General features: G+C 40.4%; 1 protein-coding gene and 1 long non-coding RNA gene across 2 annotated transcripts; one reads left to right on the plus strand and one right to left on the minus strand.

The window, feature by feature from the left end:
• On the plus strand, nucleotides 1-17,488 carry PYM1 (PYM homolog 1, exon junction complex associated factor). The gene is made up of 3 exons (XM_024576402.3): nucleotides 1-163; nucleotides 15,558-15,651; nucleotides 16,567-17,488. The coding sequence occupies exons 1-3, from the start codon at nucleotides 130-132 to the stop codon at nucleotides 17,048-17,050; spliced, it is 612 nt and encodes a 203-aa protein (XP_024432170.2). The 5' UTR covers nucleotides 1-129; the 3' UTR covers nucleotides 17,051-17,488.
• Nucleotides 10,319-27,950, minus strand: LOC123478276 (uncharacterized). The gene is made up of 4 exons (XR_006653441.3): nucleotides 27,794-27,950; nucleotides 23,232-23,309; nucleotides 11,141-11,201; nucleotides 10,319-10,466 (listed from the first exon to the last, which is right to left on the minus strand). It is a non-coding gene; the product is annotated as an uncharacterized lncRNA (long non-coding RNA).

A 27,950-nucleotide genomic window follows, 5' to 3' on the forward strand; every position in this document is an offset into this window, starting at 1 on the left:
CGTCCATGAAATTGTCTGCTTTCCCTTTAAGACGAAAATGGTGGCTTGCTACGATCTGGACTCCACTTCCGGTGGGGAGGGGGGCGGGACCCCAGCCCGCTCACGCCGGAAGTGGTTTGCGTTTTCAAGATGGCGACTCCCTATGTAACTGACGAGACCGGCGGTGAGTGCGGGAGGCGCAGAGCCGCTTTTCCCCGGGCTCTCGGGGCAGGGGTTCGGACTTGGAAAGGGGTTTGTGCCCCGCCCATCCCGGGGCCCCTCCTTTGCCCCGCCCTCCGGACCGCCTTCCCCATTCATTCTCTCCTTCGGGGTGTCACTTGCGCCCCCTTCTGGTCTCGAGTTTAGGGGTCTCTGCTTCCGGTCACCCAAACCCTGGGGTCCTTAATGCTGGCTGGTCCCTACTCCAGGACCCTCACGGGCCTTTTATGTTTTCTCTAACAGTTGAAGCTCCAGTATCTCCTTTGGGTTCTCCAGCCTTGGGGGTTCCTACACTCTTAGTTCCCTCCAATTCCTGCCCTCCCCTTTCTCCCCTCCCCCACTTTTACCTATACCTACTTTCTGCCCTACCCCAGCCACGTTTTAAATCTTTTTCTCGAAGCTGTATCTGTAGAAGATCTCTTCATTGCTCCATAGTGCTTTTTCTACTCTCCCTCATCTTCACTGTCAGGTCACAGGTCCACAGATGTAAAGGGACGAGGATCTTAATATAACTTTCAACCTGAGTTTTCTTGATGGCCCAACCCTTCTCTACTCTTCTGTTGATAGTGATAGGAGTTGAGAGATCTAATGTGGAAGAAGGCAAACCAAGAATGTGTCTAGTGCCTTCTCAAGCCCTCTGAGAAGTTGATAGAACCTACTATTCCTTCTGGCTAGAGACGAATTTCCAGTCTTGCTGATTGAGGTGCGGAAGTGTCTGCAGTGTATGTGAGCTTTATGTGTTGAAAACTGAAAATCGAGATTTTCATTGTGGTTTTGTCCCCTCCTAATTTCCTCATCTTTAGAAAAAAATATCAGCATAGTGATATCTAGTCATTGACACTCGAATAAGGTAGTATATGTAAAAGCAGTTTATGAAATGATGTGCAAGGCAAGATGTTACTGTTTGGGCTTTTTCTTTGGCCCTTATTGTGTATGTGTAGTCTTCTGTAGAAGTATTGTGCCCGTGCTTTGGTACTTATGGTCTGTTCTAAAATGTGTCACTTATGCTTCTTGTTTTGCTGCTTTTCATGTTCTTTACATCCCAACCACTACTCCTGTGGTATCTAATGACAACCTAAGTATCTGCTACCTCTCCCCAACCTCACGTTTCAAAGTGGTCCAACATCTGCTCTCCACTCAGTAGGTCCTTCTTCAACTAGCTTTTTAAAAATATTTTACGTATTTATTTTTAGAGTTTAAAGAGTTTATTTATTTTTAGAGACGGGAAGGGAAGGAGAAAGAGAGGGAGAGAAATATCAGTGTGTGGTTGCCTCTCATGTGCCCCAACTTGGGGGACCTGGCCCACAACCCAGGTATATGCCCCGACTGGGAATTGAACCAACAATCCTTTGGTTCGCAGCCTGCGCTCAGTCCACTGAGCTATACCAGCCAGGGCTCAGCTAGCTTCTTTTAATGCATGTTTTGAGAATATTACTTGATTTCCACTACACTTCTCTTTATTCTTAACTGTTTTCTTAAACTGATTTAATGAAAATCCAGATATCACATCTCACCCTCCCCTCCCATTAAGGAGTATCTTATCTTCTCTATGACCACGTGGAGGAGAGGAAGAAATCACATTGCATTTTTGCTTTCTCTCCCTACTTCCAGATCATTGATTTACCACTATCACACTAAACCTCATGGAAGGTATTGCCATACAATTATAGCATTTTCTCTAAATCTTCAGGGCCATCATCACTTTTTTCTCCACTCTGTTTCTCAGTATCTCCAGTGCCTTTGGGATACTCTGATGTTAGTTACTCAGCATGAGACCATTAACTCTCCTTTGTATTTTCAAACTAGCTACACATCAGAGTCACTACAACTTGGATCTCACCTATGATACAGCTTCCCCTTCAGGTGCTCCCCTCACTTACTCTAGCCTCCTTCCCAGTCAGTTTTTCACTACCTCACATCCATGGAATCAGCATTTTGCCCTCCTTAGGTTCGCTGCTTCTTGACCTTTCCCATTTCATTGAATTTGTCGTTACCTTCATGACTGTTTTTATGCTGTCCTTGCTAGACCTCTGTGACCAGCTGCTGTCATCAGTGCTTTCTTCATTGTTTTGATCTTCTATACTAAGCAGGCACTTATATTATCTTGAGTCAATACCATCAACTGTTTTCTTGGCTTCTGCTTCTAGGCCACAACATATGGCTAGAGAAAAAGCACAGAAGCTAGCAGATGCAGTATAATGTGACTTAATGTTAACTTCTGCCAAGATCACAGCTTCTCTCCAATTCTTTTTTTTTAAAAAAGGTTTTATTTATTTATTTTTAGAGAGAGGGGGAGGGAGGGAGAAAGAGAGGAAGAGAAACATTGATTGGTTGCCTCTCCTACACACCCCGGCCGAGGACCAAACCCCACAACCCAGGCAAGTGCCCTGACCAGGAATCCACTTGGCAACATTTCAGTTTGTAGAATGACACCCAACCCACTAAGCCACCACAGCGGTCAGGGCTCCAGTTCTTTTTTCTTGGTTTGCTTACATACTATCATGGCTATTTCCCCCACCTTTTCTACCTCTCTGTAGCTCCCTTTTAATTATCCCTCTTGTGACAGATGACCTAATTTTCCATTTCATTGAAAAACCAATGCTCATCATTTCTGTTTCTTTCCACAGCTTGATTTCTTGACTATCAGGACTATACATACTATTTCCACTTCTTTTCTGCTTATTTGATCCTTAACTCTTTACAATTTTTATTTCTAGCACTGGCTTCTCCTGAGTTGCCAATTCCCTTTTCTAATTGTTTGGTAAATAGCTGTCATTGATGGATATACTGTCACAACACCTCAAGTATAACCTGACCAAAATCAGTATCAGTTTTTGTTTCTTACTTCTTTTAAAGGCACCATTATTCTAGCCAACCCAAGATCAGCTTTTTTTTTTTTTTTTTTTTGCATTATTTCTCGCCTGCCTTTCTCTCTCTCCTTAAAATTTTAAATAAATTTTATTTTTTTGAACATTTTCAGATTTAAAGAAAAATTTAGAAGATGACAACTCCCATATACCTTACACTCTCCCGTTATTAACATCTTACATTAGTATGGTATTGTTATTGCAGTTAATGAGCCAATATTGATACATTAGTATTGATTAAAGTCCATACATTATTCAGATTTCTGTACTTTTTACCTAATCTTTTTTCTGTTCCAGGATCCCATCCAGGACACCACATTACATTAGTTTTCATGTCTCCTTAAGCTCCTATATTGGCTGTGACAGTTTCTCACGCTTTCCTTGTTTTTGATGACCTTGAGAGTTTTGAGGAGTGCTGGTCAGGTATTTTGTAGGCTGCCCTCTATTGGAATTTGTCTGATGTTTTTCTCATGATTAGACTGGGGTTATGTGTTTTTTAGGGGGGTCATCCATTGAGGTAAAGTGACATTTTCATCATGTCAAGGGTAAATAGTTTTATAATGATTTTTTCTTGTTGATATTGACTGTGGTCACCTGGTTAAGGTACTGTTTGGTAAGGTTTCTCCACTGTTAAAGGTACTCTTTTTCCCTCTTCTTTCCATACTGTATTCATTAGAAGAAAGTCACTGTTCATAGCCCATACTTTAAAATTTTTTTTAAATTTATTGATTGGAGATAGAGGAATTGGGGAGAGAGAAACACGGATTTGTTGTTCCACTTATTTATGCATTGATTGATTGATTTTTTTTTTTAATCTTCACCTGAGGACATTTTTTTTCATTGCTTTTAGAGAGAGAGGAAGGATTGCCTCCTATACACGCCCTAACTGCGGATCAAACCTGTAACCTGTTGGTTTACGGGGTGACACTCCAACCAAATGTGCCACACCGGCCAGGGCTTCATTGGTTGCTTCTTGTGTGTGCCCTGACTGGGGATCGAGCTGCAACCTTGGCGTGTAGGGCGATGCTATAACCAACTGAGCTACCTGGTCAGGACCTATTTTTTTTCCCTTTGTAAGAAAAATTTTCAATTATAGTAAACATTCAACATTATATTAGTTTCAGGTGTAGAGTATAGTGGTTAGACATTTATATAACTTGCAAAGTGACCCCCCAATAATTCTTGTACCCGTCTGACACCCTATATAGTTTTTATAATATTGACTGTATTCCCTAAACTGTACTTTTAATCATGTGACTATTGTGAAACTGTCAATTTGTACTTCTTAATCACTTCACCTTTTTCACCCAGCCCACAAACCTTCCCATGTGGAAACTATGTTTTTTCTCCACATCTATGAGTTTGTTTCTGTTTTGTTTATTTATTTTGTTTTTTTTTTATTCTACATATAAGTGAATTCATATGGTATTTGTCTTTGTCTTTGTCTGGCTTATTTCACTTAGCATAATACCCTCTAGATCCATCCATGTTGTCACAAATGGTAAGATTTCATTTTTTTATGGCTGAGTAGTATTCCATTGTGTATGTGTACCATACCTTCTTTATCCATTCCTCTTTTGATTGGAGCATTTAATCCATTTAAAATTAATTATTGAGCCCTGGCTGGTGTGGCTGAGTGGTTTGAGCACCAGCTTGAAAACCCAAAGGTCCCCAGTTCGATTCCCAGTCAGGGTACAAGCCTGGGTTGTGGGCCAGGTTCCCCAGTTGGGGGCGTGTGAGAGGCAACAGATTGTACATTGATGTTTCTTTTCCTCTCTTTCTCCCTCCCTTACCCTCTCTCTAAAAATAAATAAATAAAACCTTAAAAGTAATACATATTTTTTAGATTTTATTTATTTATTTTTAGAGAGAGGGTAAGGGAGGGAGAGAGGGAAAGAAACATTGATGTCTGAGAAATACATTGATCAGTTGTCTCTTGCACACCCCCAACTGTGGACCTGGCCCACAATCCAGTCATGTGCCTCAACTGGGAATCGAACCAGTGATCTTTTGGTTCATGGGCCGGCACTCAGTGCACTGAGCCACACCAGCCAGGGCTAAAGTAATTATTGGTAAGTATGTAGTTATTGCCATTATATTGATTGTTTTCTGATTGTTTTTGTAGTTTTCTAGCTCTCTTGTATGTTGATGACTTTCTGTAGTATTGTGTTTGGATTCCTTTCTCTTTGTTTCTTGTATATCTCTTAGATTTTTGGTTTGTGGTTATGATATGCTTCATATGTACTAAGCTATGTTTATAGCACTCTGTTTTAAGTTGGTTGCTTAAGTTTAAAAGATACTGAAATCACTACTGTTTTTACTCACCCCCTCCATGTTTATATTTTTTTGTTATTTTTTACTTCTTTTGTGTGAATGTGTGTTTGTATATATCCTTTAATTTATTGCTGTAATTACACATGATCTTCCTACTTACACCTTTTAACCTTTGTACTAGGTTTAGTGTTGGTTGATCCACTGCTTTTACTGTGTTTGCCTTTGTCAGTGAGAATTTTTTCTTATATTTTCTTATTCATGTTTTTTCTTTTCCTCCTTCCTTGTACCACCTCCTTTCTCCCCCCTCCTCCTTCTCCTTTCTTCTTTTTGTCCCTTTAACATTTCATGTAATACTGGTTTGGTGATGATGAACTCCTTCAACTTTTTTTTGTCTGAGATCAATGCCCACACTTGAAGAGTGGAGAGTTTTGCTCCCTTCCTTAAGTATGGATAATTTATGTGCATTATTTAGAATTCTTCTGCCCATGAGATTTGTCTCTTCTCTCCCATGTATTTATTCAGTCATTTAATATTTATTATCAGTATGGACCTCAGGTTATAATACAATAATGTTTTATTTATTGTATTGCTCAGAAGTTCCCTCTTTGGACATTGGGAGCTCTTTTAGTTGGCCCTGTGTCCCTTTGGCATACTCCGTCAGTGTGCGTGTTTTTGTCGTTTTAGCTCTTCCTTACTTTTTGGCGCTAGAATATACTCCAGTGTTATCTTTTTAATTTCTACTCCAGTAGTAGAGTCATACACTTCTCCAAGGAAACCTTGTTCCTTCATTGGGGGATGATATAGGAAACCAAAATTAGCGTTTACTGCTATTGGGATATTGTTTTGAGTCATTTACTCCTCTCTTGCTCCTTGTCCCACACACATACCAGTTGTCATAATATTCTAGTCTCACTGCCATTACCCTTCCCATCTTCAATATTTGTTAGCTATATGGCCTTGGGAATTTTAAGCCTTGGGAATCTTAAGCCTTAGGTTTCTTAACAGTGAAATAGGAATAACTCCTAAAGGTAGGATTTTTTAAAAAAATTATTTTATTGTATTTTTTCCATTACGTTATAAGATTATTTTTGTTATTGTTTACGCAATTGCAGTTCCCGATTTTTCTCCCTTTCCCATCTCCACCCAGCCTACACATAGGATTATTGTGAGAATTAAAATAAATGAAATAATGTACATGCCTGGCACACAGAAAGTGCCCAGCAAATGGTTCTGTAATTATTACTGTTATCTAAGGATTATTATATGGGTTAGAAGAGATTATGTATGGGAAGTGTCAGACATAGTAACTTGGGTCATTCTAAGTACTGGATAAAATTCTAGTTTCCTTTATCCTGAAAATACTGCTGTGACCACCTAAATTCATCAGTGGACCCAGAGTCTACTGTTAAATTTGTCATGTATCCTTCTGATCTTTTTTTTCCTGTGCATTTTAAGAACACTTTTGAATCAGATGGTAAACACATTTTTATATCTTGCCTTTTTATTTAACCGTATGACTAATATTTTTCTTGCTATTAGAAACTCTTTGTAAACATCTTTTATAATACTGGCAGAATGTTTTATTGTTTAGACACATACCCTTTCTTACTTTTCTTTTGTCATTAGACCTTTAGATTGTTTCCAGAATTTTTATTATAAGAACTCTATGAATATTTTTGTGTATAAATTTTTGCCTGCATTTAGGGTTATTTTCTTAAGATAGATATCCCAGAAGTAGAATTACTGGGTTGGGGGGTACAAACATTTATTTATTTTATTTTTTTAAAGATTTTATTTATTTATTTTTAGAGAGAAGGGAAGGGACGGAGAAAGAGAGGGAAAGAAACATCAATGTGTGGTTGCCTTTCACGCACTCCCAACTGGGGATCTGGCCCACAACCCAGGCATGTGCCCTGACTGGGAATTGAACCGGTGACCCTTTGGTTCACAGGCCGGTGCTCAACCCACTGAGCCACACCAGCCAGGGCCAAACATTTCTTTTTTTATTAATTATAAAATTAAATCTCATTGATTGTGGAAAACTTGGAAAATATTTTCAAAAGTAGTCTAAAATATAAGTCACTCACATGTTTGGTAATTCCAGAACCCAAAGATGACTACAGTTACATTTCCTTTTAGTTTTTCTTTCTATGTACACATAAAGCTTATCTATACTTAGCATCATTGGGATCATAGCAAATGACTGTATTTCCCAAAAAAGAACTCTCAGAACACTTACTAGTCTTGTGAAATGTGCCACAAAGTAAATAAGTAAAATGAAAATAAGGTTCTGGGGTCAAATGCATTTGGGAAACACTGTAAACCATATTTGGTCTTGGATGTTCACATGAATAAGAACATATTAACTCACTTAAGTCTTGCTGATAAAAACAAAGTCGTTTTTTGTGTGTTTAACCCAGAATCTCCCAAACTTATTTAACTTTCCTTTTTGGTAGCCCTTGTTACTGTCTTAATGGAAGTGGTGTTTACTACTTAACAAAAGCTTTGGGAAATGCTGAAAAATGATAGGACTATCTTATATTCTCTTGCCATGTTAGCCAAATTGCTTTCTGAAGGTTTGTTTTTTTTTAAATCACTGACAGTATATGAATATACAGGCTTCATCACTTCTTTGACTGCATTGGTATTTATTCTCATCTTTAAAAATTCTTTCATAGCCCTGGCTGGTGTGGCTCAGTGGATTGAGTGCCAGCCTGAAAACCGAAAGGTCACAGGTTGGATTCCCAGTCGGGGAACATGCCTGGGTTGCGGGCCAAGTCCCCAGTAGAGAGGGGCGTGTGAGAAGCAACCACACATTGATGTTTCTCTCCCTCTTTCTCTCCCTCCCTTCCCCTCTCTAAAAGTAAAATAAATAAAATCTTAAATATGTATAATTTTTTAAATTTTAATTCAATTTTTTTGGATTTTGTTTACTTTTTTTTAAAGAGAAGGGAGGGTGGGAGCAAGAGAGGGAGAGAAACATTGATTGGTTGCCTCTCGCACATCCCCAACTGCCAGCCAAGACAGATTTTTATGATTTTATGTCAGTTTCCCCCATTAAACAGGGTATGATCATTTATTCTCTTGAAATCTCTGATCAGTATGTATCATTGTCTCTTAGGATACTTAACATATTTATATTTTTGTCTTACTTGTTTGCCTAACTTGTCTACCCCCCTGACTTAAACTGTAAATTTCTTGAAAGTGGGACCATTTTACTTGCTCCTTGTAGCACTTTGTGTAGTGCTTTTCTTCAGGGGCTTACAGCAATTTGTTGTGTTTAATTAGTTTGTAGTCCGGCTTCTCTACTTTTCTGAGGCAATATTCTTGGAAGTATCTAGAGATTTACAAATGGACAAAATCTTTTCCTTAATCACCTGCCCTTACTTAAAACTCTTGGTCTCCAAGGCAGAGCATGGTACTTGTCTCCTAAGAGTCATTTTCTGTTGTTGCTGACACCATTTCTTCCTTGAGGAAAATGATGGTGACCATTTTCCCTGGTCATTCCTCCAAACTGGATCTTTTTATGTTTTCTCTGTGTTAGAAATTGCATCTGGGTCCCACAGTTGTGGGCCCTGCAATGATCCTCAAGCTCAAATCTGCGACCCAGATCTCCTTTCTTACTTGAAGCAGGCCCCAGGGATTCAGCAAACCTTTAGCAGTCCCTTCCCCCTAACCCTGTGGTGTTCCCAAGCCTTGTTGTGTTGTCTCTTCACCCACTTCCTGCCGTCCCTGAACACAGAGCCCTTTTAGTTTAAGGGAGCAGGTTGAGGATTAAAAACAGCAGATACGGGGAAATAACAAAGCTTGCAAAATTGTTATACAAACAGTCTCTAATCTGTAGTTTCTGGAAAATCCTGATAATCTGCCCTTGGATTTTATTTTTAGGGGTAAGAATCGCCAAACCTCTTTCTTTTCTTTGACTTTACCTTTGGATACCATCAAGGCCAGAGAATGGAATCCGGATAATATAAGTGTTATTTTGTAACAATAGGTTATTTATATCTCTGAGGGCTTACAGTTAGGGTGATTGTTCAAAAAGCTTCTGCCTTTTTGAAAAAAGATTTTATTTATTCTAGAGAGGTGAGAAGGGAGGGAGAAAAAGGGAGAGAAACATCAATGTGTGAGAAATATATGTATTGGTTTTGCCTCTTGTTTGGCCCCAACTGGGGACCTTGCCTGCAACCCAGGTATGTGCCCTGACCAGGAATCGAACCTGTGATGTTTTGATTTGCAGGTTGGCACTCAATCCACTGAGCCACACCAGCCAGAGCTACCCTTTCTTTCCTCACATTCCGTCTTTACTAGCCTTAAGGCTTCAACTGTAATCTCCGGGCAATTTACTTAAATATATGTTTCTTATCAGTGTCCTTTTCTCCTTAACTCCATGTATACACTGTCTGTCTAGCATAGAATCAGTTATTTTCACAAAATTTTCTTCTCAGGACTTTTTTTGTGTAAGTAGTTTTTATTCTCCAAGTTTTCCACATTCAAAAGTGATATTGTAATTAGTCTATTTGTGTTCTTACTACCTTTCTTTCTCACTAGAATGTATGCTGCTAGGAAGCTAGACCCTTGCCCGCTTTATTCATTGTTGTATCCCTAGGTCCTGTCACAGTGTAAGTGCTCAATAAACATTTAAAATCCATGCGTGAATAAATGTTATTACCACATGCCCCACCTCCCACAGGTGCGTTGTGAAAAAAATAAGAATACATGTGAAAATCACCAAATTAAATCCACAATGGCACTGTCTCAATTATTTCCTCTCTCATTCAAATCTTGGCCGCCTTCAGGTCTTGTTGACTTGTTCCTCATGATGAACTTTTCTTTCATTTTCCTCTCAGCACCCATACAGAACATCTAAATCAAGTCTTCTTGCCTGGTGGCTATTGCTTCTACTTTTTTTCTACCTTTAGTTTATGTTACGTATTTTCAGGTTAATCTTAAAGCATTGCTTTGAGGTGATGTGTACTCCCTGTTGGTCTGCAGCGTTCTCCCGCAATTGGAAGCTCGAGTCCAAAGTCAAGAGGAGACTGGATACCTTTCATCTTCTAATTTACCTCTAGTCTATTTTCCCATTACATATGCTTTTTTGCCCAAAATATACTGGATTCTTGCTGTTCCCTAAAATAATACATAAATTTATTTATTCATTAATTTGAATTGATTAGTCTTTTGTGGGCCAAACCCTTTGCTTCAAAGATCAAAGACAAAGTTTCTGCTCTCAAGCAAACAAACAATTATGTTAAACAAACACTAGAGAATGATAAAGGCCAAAACAGAGGCTCTGGTGCACAAAGGGCAGCTTTTAACCTGTCCTGGGGTGGGTACCTCAGGAAAGACTTCACTGAGTAGTTTATACTGGAACTTGACCTTTAAAGACCAACAGGAATGAACTAACTTATGACTCAAGGAAAGTCTGTTCCAGGCCAAAGCAAAAGCAGAAAGGCATAAGGAATAGAGACACCTCCAGGTGGGATTTGTGAATATTTCAGTGGCTGAAGCAAAAGTGTGAGTAAGTGGGCGCTACGAGGTTAGAGACTGGGTCAGGAGTCCTTTTGTGTGGTTCTATTTTCCAAGGACATATTCTGAGGACAACAGGAATCCAGAAAAAATTTTAAGTAGGAGCGTGGCTAGTCTGATTTGTCCTTTTGCTTATGTTGTCCCAAATGCCTGAAATACTTCCCTTTCTCCTTTACTCATAGCCAAGCCCCAAGCCGCCTCCTGCCTAAATCCTGCTCACCTTCCAAAGACCATCACAGATGCTGTGTCCCCCCCTTAAAGTCCTTATAACTCACCTGGTCAAAAGTAATTTCACTCTCTTGCGTACCCATTCTCCAAGGCATTTAGGTTTAAAACCTGAAATAAGATATTTTGAAAACCTACAATATAACAACAATAATGGGAATTTAAAAAAAAAGAAAAAGTGTAATTACCCTAATATAAATTTTCATATTGCATTTTTTCTAAACTTACAAATATGTGTCTTGCTAAAATAAATAAATAAACATAAGTATGCATGACAAAACCATGGTGTATATATATAATTATGTTTTGTATTATATCACATTTAAATTTTTTATCATCTTTAATAGGTATATTATAAATCATTCCTGTATGATTGGATGTGGTTTGTTTTAATTTTTAGCTATTTATAGATAATGCCATTTTTATATGATTCTCTTCCTTATTTTTTGTTTTTTCTGTTGGAACTATTTCATTATGCTAAATTCTCAAGATTGTGATAACTAAAAGTGTTTTGCATTATCTTTGACTTTAACCCGCTAACCTTTATCCTTCCCCCAATCACTGAATCACCAAGTGTTCTCTGATAACATACTTGGGATCAATCTCTTCCTTCCAGTCTCACTATTTCTGCCATTTCTGTCCCTCATGCCAGGATTATTGCAGTCTTTTTTTCCTAACTGATTTCCCCAGTCTCCAAAGTTTTTTCTCTCTCTCCCTTTTTTTTAAATCTTCACCTGAGGGTATATTTATTGATTTTTAGATAGAGAGGAAAGGAGAGAGAGAGAAACATTGATGTGAGGGAGGGGGTGGAACCTGCAACCTAGGTATATGCCCTGACCAGGAATTGAACCCGCAACCTTTTGGTGTATGAGACGATGGAGATGATGCTCCAACCAACTGAGTCACTTGGCCAGGGCTCCAATTTGTTCCCTTTCCAATTCACTGTCTCATCATACCAGATTAATTGTCCTAAAGCACTGCTTTGGAAAAAAAGATTAATTTGTTTGACAGATACTTAGTGAATGCATACTGTGTGGCCAGATACTAAGTCCCTTAATTGGCACTTTTAGGAATAAACACTCTCCCTTCCTTTACTCTACACCTGCCCTTTGACCCAGCCAAACTGGTTTATTCGCCAACTCCTGAACATTTCATCTACATTCCTGTGTCTGAAATTTTGTTTAGAATGAGCTTCTGTTTAAAATCCAATCTTCACTCCCTTTTCTCAGTTTTTGATTCTTTCTTCAAAACCCCATCCAGTCTCAGCCCTCCCTCCCTGAAGCCTCTCAGTCTTTTTCATTCCTCAGTTTCTACTCTTGTCTAAACTGTCACAGCTAAGCAAACAATATCTTCATTCTCATACATTCACAAGGTAAGACTCTGAATTCCTTCACCTTGTTTTTAAGGCTTTCTAAGATCTGGCCCCACTTTTTATTTCCAACCTGTCTTCCTGTTAGTTCCTGACATGAACTGTCTGATTCCCCTGGACTCCTCTACTTTCTGTTCTGTGAATACTCCCTGCCAGTCCCACATCCATGCCTTTCTTTGCTCATGTTGTTCTTTCTCCCCCTCTAGCTGTCAAATCTTAACCTATTTAACACATTTTTTTAGTTTTAATTTTTTAATGATATTTGTATTTTGAACATGAAAACCAAATCATGTACCATTGTATAAATACATATGTGAGGCCCATATACTTTAAAAAACAGAGCCCTGGCTGGTGTGGCTCAGTGGATTGAACGCTGGCCTGCATACTGAAAGGCTGCCGGTTCAGTTCTGGTCGGGATGCATGCCTGGGTTGTAGGCCAGGTCCCCAGTTGGGGGCGTGCAACTGATCGATGTATCTCTAACACATCAGTGTTTCCCTTTCCTTTTGCCTCCCTCCCCTCTCTCTAAAAAAATAAATAGAATCTTAAAAAAGTAATACAGGAAGCAATAAACCTGTCCTCTGGTAAGGATTAAAAAAAAAAAAAAAAGGAACATACTCTACACTATGGTTCTCAAAATGTCCAGGACACTTGGGGGGTTTCCTAAGACCCTTTCTGGAGGTCTGCAAGCATAACTATTTTCATAATACACTAAGATGTTATTTCCTATTTGCTGGGTTGACATTTTCACTGATATGCAAAAACAGAGGTGGGTAAACTGTTGACCCTCAGCACTAATCAAGGTAGTGGCACCAGCTACACTCATCAGTGCATTCTTCACTGCCACATGCTCACAGTAAATGTCAGTTTTTCACCTCATACCCTTGATGCAATAAATGGTATTTTGATTAAACCCTGGCCCTTGAATACACGTTTTTGTTTATTTTTTCCCTAGTTTTATTGAGATAAATTGACATGTAACACGTACGTTTAAGGTATACAATGTGATAATTTGATATTTGCATATATTGTGAAACATTCACCACAATAAGGTTAGTTAACATCCTTCACAGGGTTACTGCTTTGTTACAGTGAGAACATCAAAGCTGCATTCTCACAGCAAATTTCAAGTATACGACACAGGTCTGTTAACTATAGCCGCCGTGCTGTACCTTAGACCCCTGGAACTTACTCATCTTACTTGTTTTTCTTTTCATTTCTTTCATCTTATAACTGGAAGTTACACGTCTTTTTAATGTTCTTTGTGGACTGACTGGGAAGTAAACATGAAACTTTCCACTGCACACTGAAGACTGTGTCTCAAGGAAAAGCGCTGGCGCAACTATCCCAGTCAAAAGTTAAATAAGCTTCCTTTTCATGGAACAACTTTTTTTTTAAATCCTCACCTGAGGATATGTTCATTCATTTTAGAGAGAAAGAGAGGAAGGGAGAGTGAGAAAGAGAAACATCAATCAGTTGTCTCCGATACCACTCTGAGCAGGGATTGAACCTGCAACCTGTTGGTGTGCAGGAAGATGCTTCAACCAACTGAGCAACCCAGCCAGGGCCACCGTTATTATTATTATTTATTAAGATTTATTTATTTTTAGAGAGGTGGATGGATAGAGAGGGAGAGAAACGACAATGGGTCACCTCTGGTGCCCAGGTCTGCAACCCAGGCGTGTGCTCTGACTGGAAATCGGACTGGCAACCCTTCACTTTGTGGCGTGACACCCAACCAATGGAGCCACACTGGTCAGGGCCACCGTTTTTTACTTGAAAGAACCACTGAGAAACTGGTAATTAAGACCTGGGTATCTAATAGGCACTTTCCTAAAAATGAAGCAGGTGATTGTGTTATTTGAAGGTAAACAACTGACAGTATTGTTGCCAATGGTAAGATTCAAGCCTTCAAGTGAACATTAGAATTTTGGAAAACTTGTATCTGCCACTGTGAGCTTGACAGCTTCCCAATAAAGACTTTTCTGTGATATTAGCACATATGATTCTTCATATTACATAGTTAAATGTATAAGAGAGTAAGGGAGAATCCTGAAATCAAAAGATATTTGAATGTCATTACCCATTTTTCTGCAACTTTTCACTTAGTGTATCATGAACACCATTCAGGTCAGTGCATTGACATCTAAAATTCTTTTTTTTTTTTTTTAAGATTTTATTGATTTATTTTTGAGGGGGTGGGGAAGAGAGAGAGAGAAACATCAATGTGTGGTTACCTCTCATGTGTCCCCTATTGGGGATCTGGCCCACAACCCAGGTATGTGCCCTGACTGGGAATTGAACCAGTGACCCTTTGGTTCACAAGCTGGCACCCAATCCACTGAGCCACACCAGCCAGGACTAAAATTCCTTTTTTTTAAAAAAAATTTTATTATTTATTTTTAGAGAGAGAAATGGTGATGCGAAAGAGAAACATCAATCAGTTGCTTCTCACAAGCCCACAACTAGGGACCTGGCCTGCAACCCAGGCATGTGTTGACCAGGAATCGAACCAGTGACCTTTCGCTTTGTGGAATGATGCCCCCCAACCCACTGAGCCACATCTATTCAATCATCCATATTTTGATGGCCATTCAAGTTGCTTTCATCTTTTTGTTAAATAATGCAGGAACAAACATTCTTTACATATGTCCTTGTGCACTGATGCTTTTATATCTATAGTTGACCTGTTTTTCACGATCCATCTTAATAAAACTTTCCCTTCTTACAACATCTCTGTGGTCGTTTCTCCTTGGTTTGCTCCTTTTTAGTCTCTTAATCATTCACTGTGTTTTGATGTTCCCATGCTATGGTCTTTTTTTTTTTTTTAACTCTTCCTCTGTGCCTGTCTTGTCTTACCAACTAGATTATAAAAATAGAAACTCACTGAGGGTAGGGATGGTGTGTTATACAGTGTATAGGCGCCCACTAAATAATAATGACCACGGCAGGACTGAGGGTTGCTATGAGAAAAGGATATCCTAATGCTTCCTTTTAGTGGCCAGGTGGGTGCTGAGGGAAGCTGTGTACATTCATATATTCTTTCAATGGGAACTATTTGAAAATTAGAGTAATTCTCAACTGAATTCTCTCATTTCAGGCAAGTACATCGCCTCAACACAGCGACCTGACGGGACCTGGCGCAAGCAGCGGAGGGTGAAAGAAGGCTATGTGCCCCAGGAGGAGGTCCCTGTGTGCGTGGTTAGGCATGAGGAAGGGGTGTTTAATGGGGTCCTTACAGAAAGAACATGTATGCCTATGAGTTCAGGGAAGAATGTCCTGATGCCCCCAAACTCCAGGAATGGAAAGAGGGGACACCTGTCTGGGAAAGAAGAGGAGGGGTTGAGTAGTCCTGTTCCTATAGCCTCTGTTCCTCAGGATCTCCAAATTGCAGAGATTTAGAGTTTTGAGACCTAGGGACCCTCCTACAACCTGCAAAACAGGAAGGTTAGGGAGGGACTAAGGGAGAGGAAGGAAGCAGAAAGGTGAAAAGGGTGAAGAGATTGAGAAAGCTAAGAAAAGGGCTCTCCCTGGCTGGTGTGGCTCAGTGGGTTGGGCATCCTCCCGCAAAGCAAAGGGTCCCTAGTTCGATTCCTAGTTAGAGCACATGCCTGGGTTGCGGGCCAGGTTCCAGGTTGGGGGGCCAGGTTCCAGGTTGGGGGCCTTCGAGAGGCAACCAGTCCATGCTTCTCTCACACATTGCTGTTTCTCTCCCTCCCTTCCCCTCTCTCTAAAAATAAATAAAATATTTAAAAAAAAAAAAAGAAAGTGGGGGATGGGCAGGGCAGGGGAGAGTAATGGGGGGAAATGGGGACAACTATAATTGAACAACAATTAAATTTTTTTTTTTTTAGAAAAAGAGAAAAGGGCTCAAGGCCCTGGCCAGGTAGCTCAGTTACTTAGAACATCATACTGATAGAAAAGGTTGCGTGCGGTTTGATCCCTGGTCAGGACACATACAAGAATCAACCAATGAATGCATCAATAAATGGAACAACAAATCAGTTTCTCTCTCTCTCACTCTCAAATCAATAAGTAAAAAATTTAAAAGGAAAAGAAAAGGGCTCAAAAGTAATTGTTTAACTGTTGGCATCTCTTGTTCCCTGCAGATATGAGAACAAGTATGTGAAATTTTTCAAGAGTAAACCAGAACTGCCCCCAGGGTTGAGCCTGGAGGCCACTGCTCCTATCACCCCATCAAGGCCTGAAGGTGGTGAACCAGGCCTCTCCAAGGCAGCCAAACGCAACCTGAAGCGGAAGGAGAAGAGGCGGCAGCAGCAAGAGAAAGGGGAGGCAGAGGCCTTGAGCAGGACTCTGGATAAATTGTCCCTGGGAGAGACAACTCAACTCCCTAGCGCTTCACAGGGCTCCCGCGCAGTCCCTACAGCTGCCTCTGACCAGCCTGACTCAGCTGCCACCACTGAGAAGGCCAAGAAGATAAAGAACCTAAAGAAGAAGCTTCGACAGGTGGAAGAGTTGCAGCAACGGATCCAGGCTGGGGAAATCAGCCAGCCCAGCAAAGAGCAGCTGGAGAAGCTAGCAAGGAGGAGGGCGTTGGAGGAGGAGCTAGAAGACTTGGAGCTAGGCCTGTGAGGCTTTTGGGGAGTAGGGAATGGACTGCAGAACAAACCATGGGGCTCTCTGGGGTCCTGGGGAATATGGGCAGCAGTCAGGAGGGGTACCTCCCCATACTGGCTTACCTCCATCTATCATGGCCCATTTCTGTCCACCAGAGCCTAGCCTCTCCCTCATTCCTTCCGTTTTCTTCCAAACTCCTATTTTTTGGACTTTTCCCCCTCCCATTCCCAGTGTTCAAAAATCTCAGTGTTCCTTTGCTGCTGATTTGGGTGTCTTGTTCAAAAGAAAATTGGGTGGGTGGGAATCTCGACGAACTGAGGTCGAGGGTAAGGGGAGTACACTCAAGTCTTGGAGTCTTGGTTCCTTTTCAGTGTTTATGGGTTATTTCCCCCTCCATCCCTGACCTCTTTTTTTTTTTTTTTTTTTTTAAAGAACAGAATAAACAAGTAGACAAATTGTTGAGCTATGCCTCTTTCTTTTCAGCTTCTATCAGGTGTTTTGTCTCCTTTAATTTGGACAGGAAGACAGGTTTTGGAAGTAATAATTCCTTTTAATTTTTAACAGTTATATGAGTGTATGACCAAATTAGCAACACTGATTTCTGTATGTTTGTTCAGATTTAAGTGAAGAGAAGTTAGTGTTGTAATAAAATGAAACTTAGAACAAATTTCATTTGACATGTTAATTTGCACGTGTCATCACTGTTGCACAGCAATGGGGCCTTTGCAATGCCCCTACTGTTTCTCTTTAAGGTAATCAACCTTCACAGTTTCACTGGGGCAACTCATCTGAAATTTTACCTTATCAGGTGTTACACCCAGTTGCATTGTGGGGCAAACTATGGATACAGGGAAAAGAATTTACAGCTAATAAGAGCTGTCACTTAATTTTTGCATATCCTCTGATTTCCAGACCCTCACCTGTCACAATCTTTCTTTCTAGTCAGCTGCTGGTGCAGAAACCAACAGAGGGGGAAGTCAGCTGTAATAACCTATTTCAGGAATTCAAAGTTTTTAGCCTGATGGTCCCACACAATCTGGCCTCATTTCTCGCCATTCCTCAGCTAGTCAACTCTTTCTTATCTTTTGGATCTCAGCTTTAATGTTACCCTCTAATTTAGGTGCCTCTCTCTAACATTTTATTTGTTTTTAGAGAGGGAGGAGGGAAAGAAAGAGGGAGGGAAACATCAAACATTGGTGTGTTAGAGTCCATGGGTTTCCTGTCTTAGGCCCCCAACTGGGGGCCTGGCCCATAACCCAGGCATGTGCCCTGATTAGGGATTGAACGAGCAACCTTTTGGTTTTCAGGCTGGTGCTCAATCCACTGAGCCACACCAGCCAGGGCTGGGTGCCTCTCCTAACTTGCTTCCTTATCAGTCCACACTTACCTTTGTAATGGTGGGTATTGCATTATGTTATCATGCATGTTTACTTGTTAGCCCTCTGCCTCACTAAATAATGTGTGTCTCAAGCCCTGGGACTGTGTCATCATTGCATCCCAGTGCCCACCATAGTAAATTCTCAAATATTTGACTAAATGAATGAGGCCAGAAGGCACATGAAGAAACAGAAGAGGAAGGATAATTTGTGCCTTGCACAAGTGAGCAGTTAATGAGGACTTGACTGCACACCTCAGTGTGAGACCGAAAGCCTGAGCTCCCTTGTGTAGGAACTCTACACAATTATGAGGATTTTATAAATAACATTTAATTGGCTTATATGTAGGTGTTTGATGCCTTGTAAGTTTAGACATTTTAGAGGAATGTATACTTTAAAAACCAATAGTAAAGAGACATTATTTGCTTTACAAAATGATTCACTTCAGTAAACCTTTAAATTTCCTGGATATTTAGTGGTTTAATTAAAGTTTGGCTCTGTCAGTCATCATGCTTGTTAGGGGGGATGCAGTTATAAGTACATTATAGAACCTTCATTTAAGAAAGCTATTAAGTCATGCAAATCACAAATTAAGAGGTGATAAATTTAATGAAGTTCTATGGTAGAGGTATCAGTAATGTGTTGAGGGAGAGCTAAGAAATACCCTATCTTGACTTGGGGGATGGAGAGGCTTAATGTGGAGTTGGATTCTGAAGAAGACCGTGACTTGCATCTCAAGAAAGGCAGAGAGGGAGAGCAAGTATATAAAAGCTTCACATCCTGAAAGGTATGCATGAATTTGCTTTCAATATTTCAAGACCATGTTTTCTTACATAAAATCAGTGTTAATCACCTGATATAGGATGAAAATTTGATCCCTGACTGGTGTGGCTCAGTTGGTTAGAACATAGTGCCATAAACCAAAGCGTCACAGGTTCAATTCCCAGTCAGGGCACATGCCTGGGTTGTGGGTTTGGCCCCAGATCAGGGGCATGTGCGAGAAGCAACAGATCTATGTTTATCTCTCCCATTGACATTTCTCTCCCTTATCTTTCTCCCTGCCTTCCCCTCTCTCTAAAAATAAATTAATAAAATCTTTAAAAAATAAAAATGGGTAATGAAGTGACTTAAAAAGTTGTGACCAGTAGAGAAAATAGCAGACACTGATGTTTAATAAGGGAATATACATTATATATTATAGTATATATTATATGCATATTATCTTATATTTATTATATATAGTTAGAATGTAAGAAATATTCCTTACCTTGGTTTGCAGGAAAATAAATTTGAAAACCACTAATAAAATCAATACTGAGGCGCTAAAGCATCATACACTCTCCTTCTGATCTCTATGTTTGGGATGGGTGGGACGGAAGGATATTAGTTTAATTATTTCCCCAATAGACCCTTGTAACTTATAGCAAAGTAAATTAGCCTCTGGCTTTCTTTTTACCCCTGAGGCTCTATTACTATTTATTTGGAATTTCTTTCCTCCTTGAAGATGATTCCTTTCTAATGTATAACTGGCAAAGATTCCAGGGATCTAGAAGTGAGTTATATTAGGACTGGTCATTTCTTCTCACGGGCTCATTGCCCATGTGTTAGTTTCTTATAGTTAGTCCACTAGGTGGTACTGTGAGGGCCAATGTCTGCAAGTTTTCTTGTTCCTCAACTCCAGCTTGTTTTGAGATTAGCAGTTAGGTTTATCAGCTAGAAAATCTTTTCAGACTCCCAGGTGCTCCAGGAAAGGGTACCTAGATACCCCTTCCCTCCCCTTACAAAAGACTAGGTTATTTGTAAGACTATAACCTAAGTCTTACAAATTGAGGAGCATAGAGAATCTGGGATTCAGAGAGTACAATTTTCGGTCAGTAAAGTCTTCTCTCAGAAGAGATCAGGAGTGCTTTTCGTTCTTCCCTTGGAGTTCAAAGGAGATGTTGAACTGCAGTGGAAGTGAGGGTTATACTCCAAAATGAATAACCAAGTGAGTGGGGGTTATAGAATTGGCTGAGAGGAGGAGAGAGGAGATGTTAAAGGATCTCTTCCTTGGGAAAGCAACAAGTCATGGAATCTCATTAAATTTAGCAAACACTTTTCAAGAGCCTTCTGTAGGACACAAGAATACAAAGTTGAATACATTTTGGTACCTCCTTTCTAGAATCTCAAGAGAAATAAAGAGGTAAACACTCAATAATACAGTATAACAAATAACTCTACTAGGGGCAGACTCAGGGTGCCGTAGCAGCAGAGGAGGATTCCCAAAGTCAGCTGAGGGGATAGAGGGGGAGGGGTGATGATCAGGGAAAGCTTTCCAGAGGAGATGACCCCTCGGCTGGAGCTGAGCCTGAGCCTGAGCCTGGAAGAGTGAATAGGAGCCCTCCAACATCACAGAAATCTACAAGGTTCTGCTGTACTCGTCTCCCCTGGTGACTTCACTTACTCCTGTGATTTCAATAATTACCTCTGTGCTAATAACTTCCAATCTTCCTCTGGCCTAGTCATCTCTAAAACCTGCCCATCCAGTATCTCCTGTTTGGATGTTAGGGCTTCAAATTCAATTAGTCTAAAACCAGACACTGAAAGAGGCCAGGCTAATGATTTCTATGGTAGTCACATAATTTTTATCCTCATTTATTAGCCAGGTGGATATCTTAGTCACTTCTTGTCTGAACTACTGCAAAAGCACATCAACTGGTCTCCAACTTAAATCTCTTCCCACCACTTACTTTCCCCGTCTATCCTACGCATTTCTACCTTCAACAAGAATTATCTCCCTTAAGCCCAATGTTGATGGTGTCATTTCATTGAACAACAAATTTAGTGGTTCCCTTTGATCTACAATGAAGACCAAGCTCCTCAGTGCTTTTATAAAAGAGACCCCACAGAGCTTCCTAGCTCCTTCCATTATGTGAAGATACAAAACATCTGCAACCTGGAAGAGGGCTCTCACCCGGTCATGCTGGCACCCTAACCTCAGACTTCCAGTCTCCAGAACTGTGAGCAACACATTTCTGTTGTTTATAAGGTAGCCAGTCTGTGGCATTTTGTTACAGTAGCCCATGTGGGCTATGGCAGCACCCAATATTTTATTTCCTAGGTTACTCTTTCTACTTTTTTTACTCCATTATTCCTTTAAATGCCTGTTATAGCCAAACTCACCTAATCAATATTTATTTCCTAAATATTAATTATGCCTTTCTACCTCAGTGTCTACCGTTCTTCTCATCTTCCTTGTCAAAATGTTATTTATTTTAGGAAGGGGATGTTTTCCTGAATATATGGCAACATTAAAGGCAAAAAACATATGATAAATGTTTTATATTTTAATATATAAAGAGCTCTTGCAAATCAACAAGAAAAAAGACAACCTCTCCAATAGAAAAAGTCAAAGTACATAGACAATTCCAATTGATATGATTGGCTTACATGTCTACCTCCATGCTATTTGGTTTCTACTTATCATGTCTATTTTTGTTCTCTTTTCCTATTGAGCTTAGACTGAATTTTTTAGTATTTTATTTTATCTCCTCTTATTAATTCTATTTTTTAATCATTTTCAGTGGTCACTCTAAAGTTCATTATACATATATGTAACTAATGAACATACATAATGTTCATTTAACTTACCAGTCTACTTTCAAGTAATATATAACTTCATTGTAATGTAAAAACTTTAAAAAAACATGCTCCCATTTTCACTTCTCCCATCCTTTTTGTTATTGTTGATGTGAGAGAGAAACATTGATCAGTTGCTTCTCTCACATGCCCCACTAGGGACTGATACAACCTGGATATGTGCCCTGACCAGGACTTGAACTGGCGACCTTTTGAAAAGCATAATAAACATTTTTAAACACATATTTTAATCATCCTTCAGGGCTCACCTGAAAAGTTCCTTCAACTGTGAACTGTTCTCAGAATCTTCCAACTAAAGACAGTTATTTCATTTTCCAAATTCTATAGCCCTTTATATGTCTTTCATGGTACTTATCCCAACAGCTCTGTGTGTCAAAGTTATTCATGAACCTGGCTTACCTCTCCTGCTGAGCAGAGCACTGCCTAAATCGGTGACATTGCCTATTTCAGAACCACTTGATTAACAATTTGTATCACTCAAGGTGGCACACTCAGGCAAGGTCTAGTCTGACCCAGGTGCCAAATCTGATCAAAAGGAAGGGTTGGGTCCTCCTGAGTGCAGGTATTTCTATGGTTAATGATACATGGATGGATTATATAACCCAGGGTTTTAGAAACACAGGAAATTATTGAGAAGAACAACACTATGTAAATAACTTATATATTCATCAAGCAATTAACATAGACACACATATCATTAATTACAATTGTGGTTTTGTTTAATGCAACTCCCTCTCCTGGATTCCTCTTCTGGGGTGGCAGCTGCTTTTAATTGGATTATAAAAACAATATCTAGCCCTGGCTGGTGTGGCTAGGTGGATTGACCCCGGGCTGTGAACCAAAGGGTCACTGGTTTGATTCCCAGTCAGGGCACATGCCTGGGTTGCAGGTCAGGTCCCCAGTGGGGGTCATGCGAGAAGAAACCACACATTGATGTTTCTCTCCCTCTCTTTCTCCCTCTCTTCCTCTCTCTTTAAAAATAAATAAAATCTTAAAAAACACAATATCTTATCTAGCAATAATATCTCAGATAATAATGTACACATTGTAACAATCCTAACACTCCTTAATACAAACACAAATTCAGTAAATTATAGTTCTTAATGTACAATGTTCGTTCAATATTTTCTGCTCTACTTCTTTCTGCCTTTAGTTCAAACATTTTTATACATTGTACTTACTTTTTCCTATTAGGTTTGGAGCTCCTTGTGGCAGTAGAAATTAGTCTTATTCCTAACTGAATTCCTGGTTCTTGGTACCTAGCACATAATGAAACACAATACAGATATTTGCTTGTTGAATGAACTTAGTCCCTAGGGTCCAAATTTCAGCTCAACTTGCTGTAGGCAACAGTCTTAATTTCTTTGAATGTTACTTTCCTCCATTATAAAAATAAGAATGATGATAAAACTTAATCAGCAACATTGTTATAAGAATTAAATGAGATAATGAATATGAAGGCATTTTGTAAACTAAGTCCTATGCTAAAGTTATTATTAATGAAGTTTTGAAATAGAGAACTGATGGTAAATTCATGAAGTAACCAGTGGAGACCACATACAAGGTGGAACCCCGCCCGGCAAAAAACCCAGAATTATCTTCTGGAGGGTGGGCCCCTTGTAATACAGGCTTCCTCCACTAGGTGGGTGTTCTAGGAACCCATCTGTACAGTATACCAGCTGGCATTGTTGTGAGAGGCTACATTTGGCTTCCTTGCATTTTTTAAAAGACTTTTCCAATGTGTTTGCTCATTTCATGGTGGGTGATTCAGGAGCACACCTGCCCACACTGCACTGAGTGTTCAGCAGTTTTTGACCAAGACCACATGGCCCCCATGCCCCACCCTCCCTATTCACCGAGTCTCGCCCCAAGCAACTTTTTTTTTTTTTTCACGGATGAAAAAACATCCTCAAAGGGAAATGTTTTGCTTGAAGAGGTGAAACAAAAAACAGCCAAAGCACTAAAAGACATCAAAATCAATGAGTTCAAAAACTGTTTTGAGCCCTGGCTGGTGTGGCTCAGTGGATTGAGCGCCAGCCTGTGAACCAAGATGTTGCCGGTTGGATTCCCAGTCTAGGGCACATGCCTGGGTTCTAGGCAGGTCCCCAATGGGGAGTGCATGAGGGGCAACGGCCCATTGATGTTTCTCTCCCTCTCTTTCTCCCTCCCTTCCCCTCTCTGAAAATTAATAAATAAAAATCTTTAAAATAAAAACTTTTGAGCAGTGGAAAAAAAGTCTCAAGTCTAAACAGGTGCATTGCATCAAATGGTGAGTACTTGGAAGGTGACTGAGGTTTAAACATGTAAGAATAAATACACAATTTTTTATAAATAAATTCCAGGGGGCGTTGGGTCCCTCCCCCCTTGTATATACCTCCCACGAGAACTTAACAGGGTGGTATTTATTTTCTTGGTGTGTTTGCCATGTCCAGGATCTAGCAAATACCCCTACTGACACAGACACCTGGTTTTGTCAGTACAGAGAACATATCCTGGGGTCAGACTCATATTAGTCAAGCTCACAGGCCAATATATAAACCAGAGCATATAAACTAGAATGTCAATTTACTAATTTACACATCCCCTACTTGCCACAAGGAACAGAATATTTGGGTTAGTGCAATCAGTACTCTAACTTCCCACAAGCATTGCTCCTAATTGGGTTCACCAAGCCATCTTCAGAAGGTTGCTTGGTGTGTGTGCATATTTCCCGTGACTGCTGTAACAAATTACCACAAGCATGGTGGCTTACAACAGCAGACATTTGTTCTTTGTTCTGAAGGTCAGAATTCCAAAACTAGTATCATGGGATCAAGATCAAGGTGTCAGTCCAGCTGCACTCCTCTCAGAAGCTCTAGGTAGGAGAAAATCCATTCCTAGCCTTTCCCAGCTTTTGGTGGTTGCCAGCATCTGTTGGCTTATGATAGCATCACTCCAAACTCTGCCTTCATCTTTACATTGTCTCCTCCGTGTGTGTGAAATCTCACTCTCCTTCTACTTTATAAAGATACGTATGATTGCATTGAGGGCCCACCCAGATAACCCAAAATAATCTTCTCATCTCAAAATCCTTAATTTAATCACACCTGCAAAGATACTCCCCCCCACACACTTTTCTTTTTTCCATATAAGGGAATATTTTTAGGTCCAAGGGTTAGAAAGTAGCTATATTTTGGGGGAGGTACATTTCCCAGCTTACCACAGGATGGAAATTGAGACTAGCAAGTAAATTATACGACTAGAAAGACTGAAGGCATACGACTATGTTAGTAAGGCATTTACTTTCACAGTAGGAATGGCCTTGTCAAATGGCCTGAATACTCATGTTCTTTGCCAAGATTCATTCTCTCAATACAGTGCTTGAATAGGCATTGCCAGTGTTTGCTTCTATGACTCTACTTTTTGATGCCCCATGCTAACAAAACTCCTTTTGATTGGCCTAGTTTTCCTTTTCTTCCTTTCTTTTTTCTTTCTTCCTTCCTCCCTCCCTCTCTCTTCCCTCCCCCCCCCCCCTTTCTTTCTTTCTTTTCTCTTTTCTTTTCTTTTCTTTTCTTTCATGTTTCTTTCTTTCCTGCTCTAGCCTGGAAGCTATTCTATTCCTTTTATTAGTGGCTTTTCCTAGCTGTTATAATTTGGTCTGTTGATGTCTATAGCTTAATTGTGAACAGACAATTTATTTACTAATAAAAATAACATTCATAATGTCTAGGATACAACCCAAGAGTCATCACTAAACACACACAGGGAAATGTAACGAATTCTCCAAAAAAAAAAAAAAAAAAGACAATCAACAGGGATCAACCCTAAGATGACCCGATGGTTATTGATTTATTGCCTCTTTGCTCCAAATTCACCCATTTTGCCTGCTTTATAAAAATGGATGGGGCTCCACCCAAGCTGCTTTTCCATATGAATAGCTGGTCTTGGCTCATGCTGCACAACTTCCTAAATCCTCCCAAACAAGCAGCAGCTGGCCTAGATTCACAGCTTGGCTTCTCCTGGGAATCTCCAAGCCCAGCACTTGTAGCAGCCATCTCAGATTGCTTACTAGCTTAGGCAGAGTGGCCCAGGGCAAAATACAGGTGAGGGCTGACTTTGGCCTGCATCACCTGGGAAACACAAGGGCCAGTATACCTAGTGGACAGCTACAGACCATGTCAGGGCACCACCACCCTGTCCCTGCACAGCTAATCCTCTACAGAGGGCAGAGGTTGGTGGTCAATGGTTACAGCCAGTCCTTCCAGCTGACTGGCCTGGGTAAATCCCTCCCATTTATCTGCCAACAGCAACCAAGGCTCAACTACAAGAGGAGGGTATACTCAGCTCACACGAAGCGCATACTTTGAGTACCCAACTTGAGTGATAGGGGAGGCTGTGCCACTGTACCCTACAGGACACCTACTACATCAGGCCACACTACCAAGGCATGGAGTCAAAGCAGCTCTACCTGATACATAGAAACAAATACAGAGTAGCTGTCAAAACAAGGAAACAAAGAAACATGGCCCAAATGAAAAAACAGATCAAAATGCCAGAAAAAGCCCTGGTTGGTATGATTCAGTGGATTTAGTGCCAGCCTGCGAACCAAAGGGTCACCAGTTTGATTCCCAGTTAGGGCACATGCCTGGGTTGCAGGCCAGGTCCCCCATAGGGGACACATGAGAGGCAACCACACACTGATGTTTCTCTCCCTCTCTTTCTCCTTCTCTTCCCCTCTCTCTAAAAATAAGTAAATAAAATCTTTTAAAAATGGGCAATAAGCAAGCACACAAATTCTTAGGATTGTAGCTTCTGGATTAAAAAAACAAAACAAAACCCTGAGAATACCGTCTTAGGATCAGAAGTCTTCTTGTTTAGCTACCTTTTCCTATTTCCTGTTTCCAAAACTTCTTTCATAGCTGAGGGGCAGTGCTCATTATGCCAAAGCTGCATGCAGCTCAATCTCAAACTGGAATTGTGCCCTCTGGCACTCTAAAACCCTTTAGTTTTCTGCTTAGCTATGTAAGGATATACTTGCGCACAATATCAATCCTTGCTCCCTTGTCAAATTAATGAATTCAAACACTCAAACACACACACACACACACACACACAAACCACACTAGAGAACACCCACTGTCCTTCTTAAGTAAGTTTGGGGCAAAACAGGAGATACAGCAGCAAACCTTTCCCTACATAGTTCCCCCATCAAGAGCAGCCTTTCTCACCCCAACAGCCCTCCCTGCATTGCTGGCCTGGCAGAAAACAGAGCTGGGTCTTCTCCAGGCCTCCCTCCCCCATGCAGTTACTACCCTCTTCAAAAGAGAAAGTCAGCGCTGAACTGCCCGTGCCAATCCCCGGTCAAACCCTTTTCCTAACAAAAAAGGAGCCATAGATGAGCTTTCCAGGCCCATGACAGTCCCCAAATATTAGGACATATCTCTTTCCTGGGGTTGCAGACTGAGGACAGGAAGCCAAAGTGCTGCCCTACATTCCATTTTCCTTAGGAAAAGCAATAAAGATCAGTTTGGTTTTTGTTAAGAAAAAGGCTGTCATTCCCAGAAGGAGTAAAAATTCTTTGTTACTGACATTTCCTTATCATTCCAGATGCTGAAAGAACACTTAAACTCCTTATATCTTTGCTCCCCTTCATGTTCCAGAGGCTAGAATTTACCCCTTCATGCATCCCTTTGGAACTCTGCTGGGTATGGGACCACCAACAGAAGCCTACAGCAATCTCCAGGGAAGTCCTGTGGGGTAATACCTTTTTCTGTGAATTGGAGAAGGGAAGCAGATATTGGTCTCTCTCACACTTTGTCAGGAACTGAAGAACTTAAGGGTTTGGGTTCTAACGTCCTTTCAGTGGAGCCAGTTCAGGCCAGGGCCAGAGTGGGTGAATGTTCCAGGGGCAGTGGGTCGGA

Source organism: Desmodus rotundus, chromosome 3 (assembly GCF_022682495.2).
Source record: "Desmodus rotundus isolate HL8 chromosome 3, HLdesRot8A.1, whole genome shotgun sequence".
NCBI classification, from domain to species: domain Eukaryota; kingdom Metazoa; phylum Chordata; class Mammalia; order Chiroptera; family Phyllostomidae; genus Desmodus; species Desmodus rotundus.

Coding starts and splice junctions, on each gene's coding strand:
- PYM1 (XM_024576402.3), top strand. CDS start 130: ATGGCGACTCCCTATGTAACTGACGAGACCGGCG. Junction 164..15,557: donor TGTAACTGACGAGACCGGCG/GTGAGTGCGGGA, acceptor CTCTCATTTCAG/GCAAGTACATCGCCTCAACA. Junction 15,652..16,566: donor CCCCAGGAGGAGGTCCCTGT/GTGCGTGGTTAG, acceptor TGTTCCCTGCAG/ATATGAGAACAAGTATGTGA.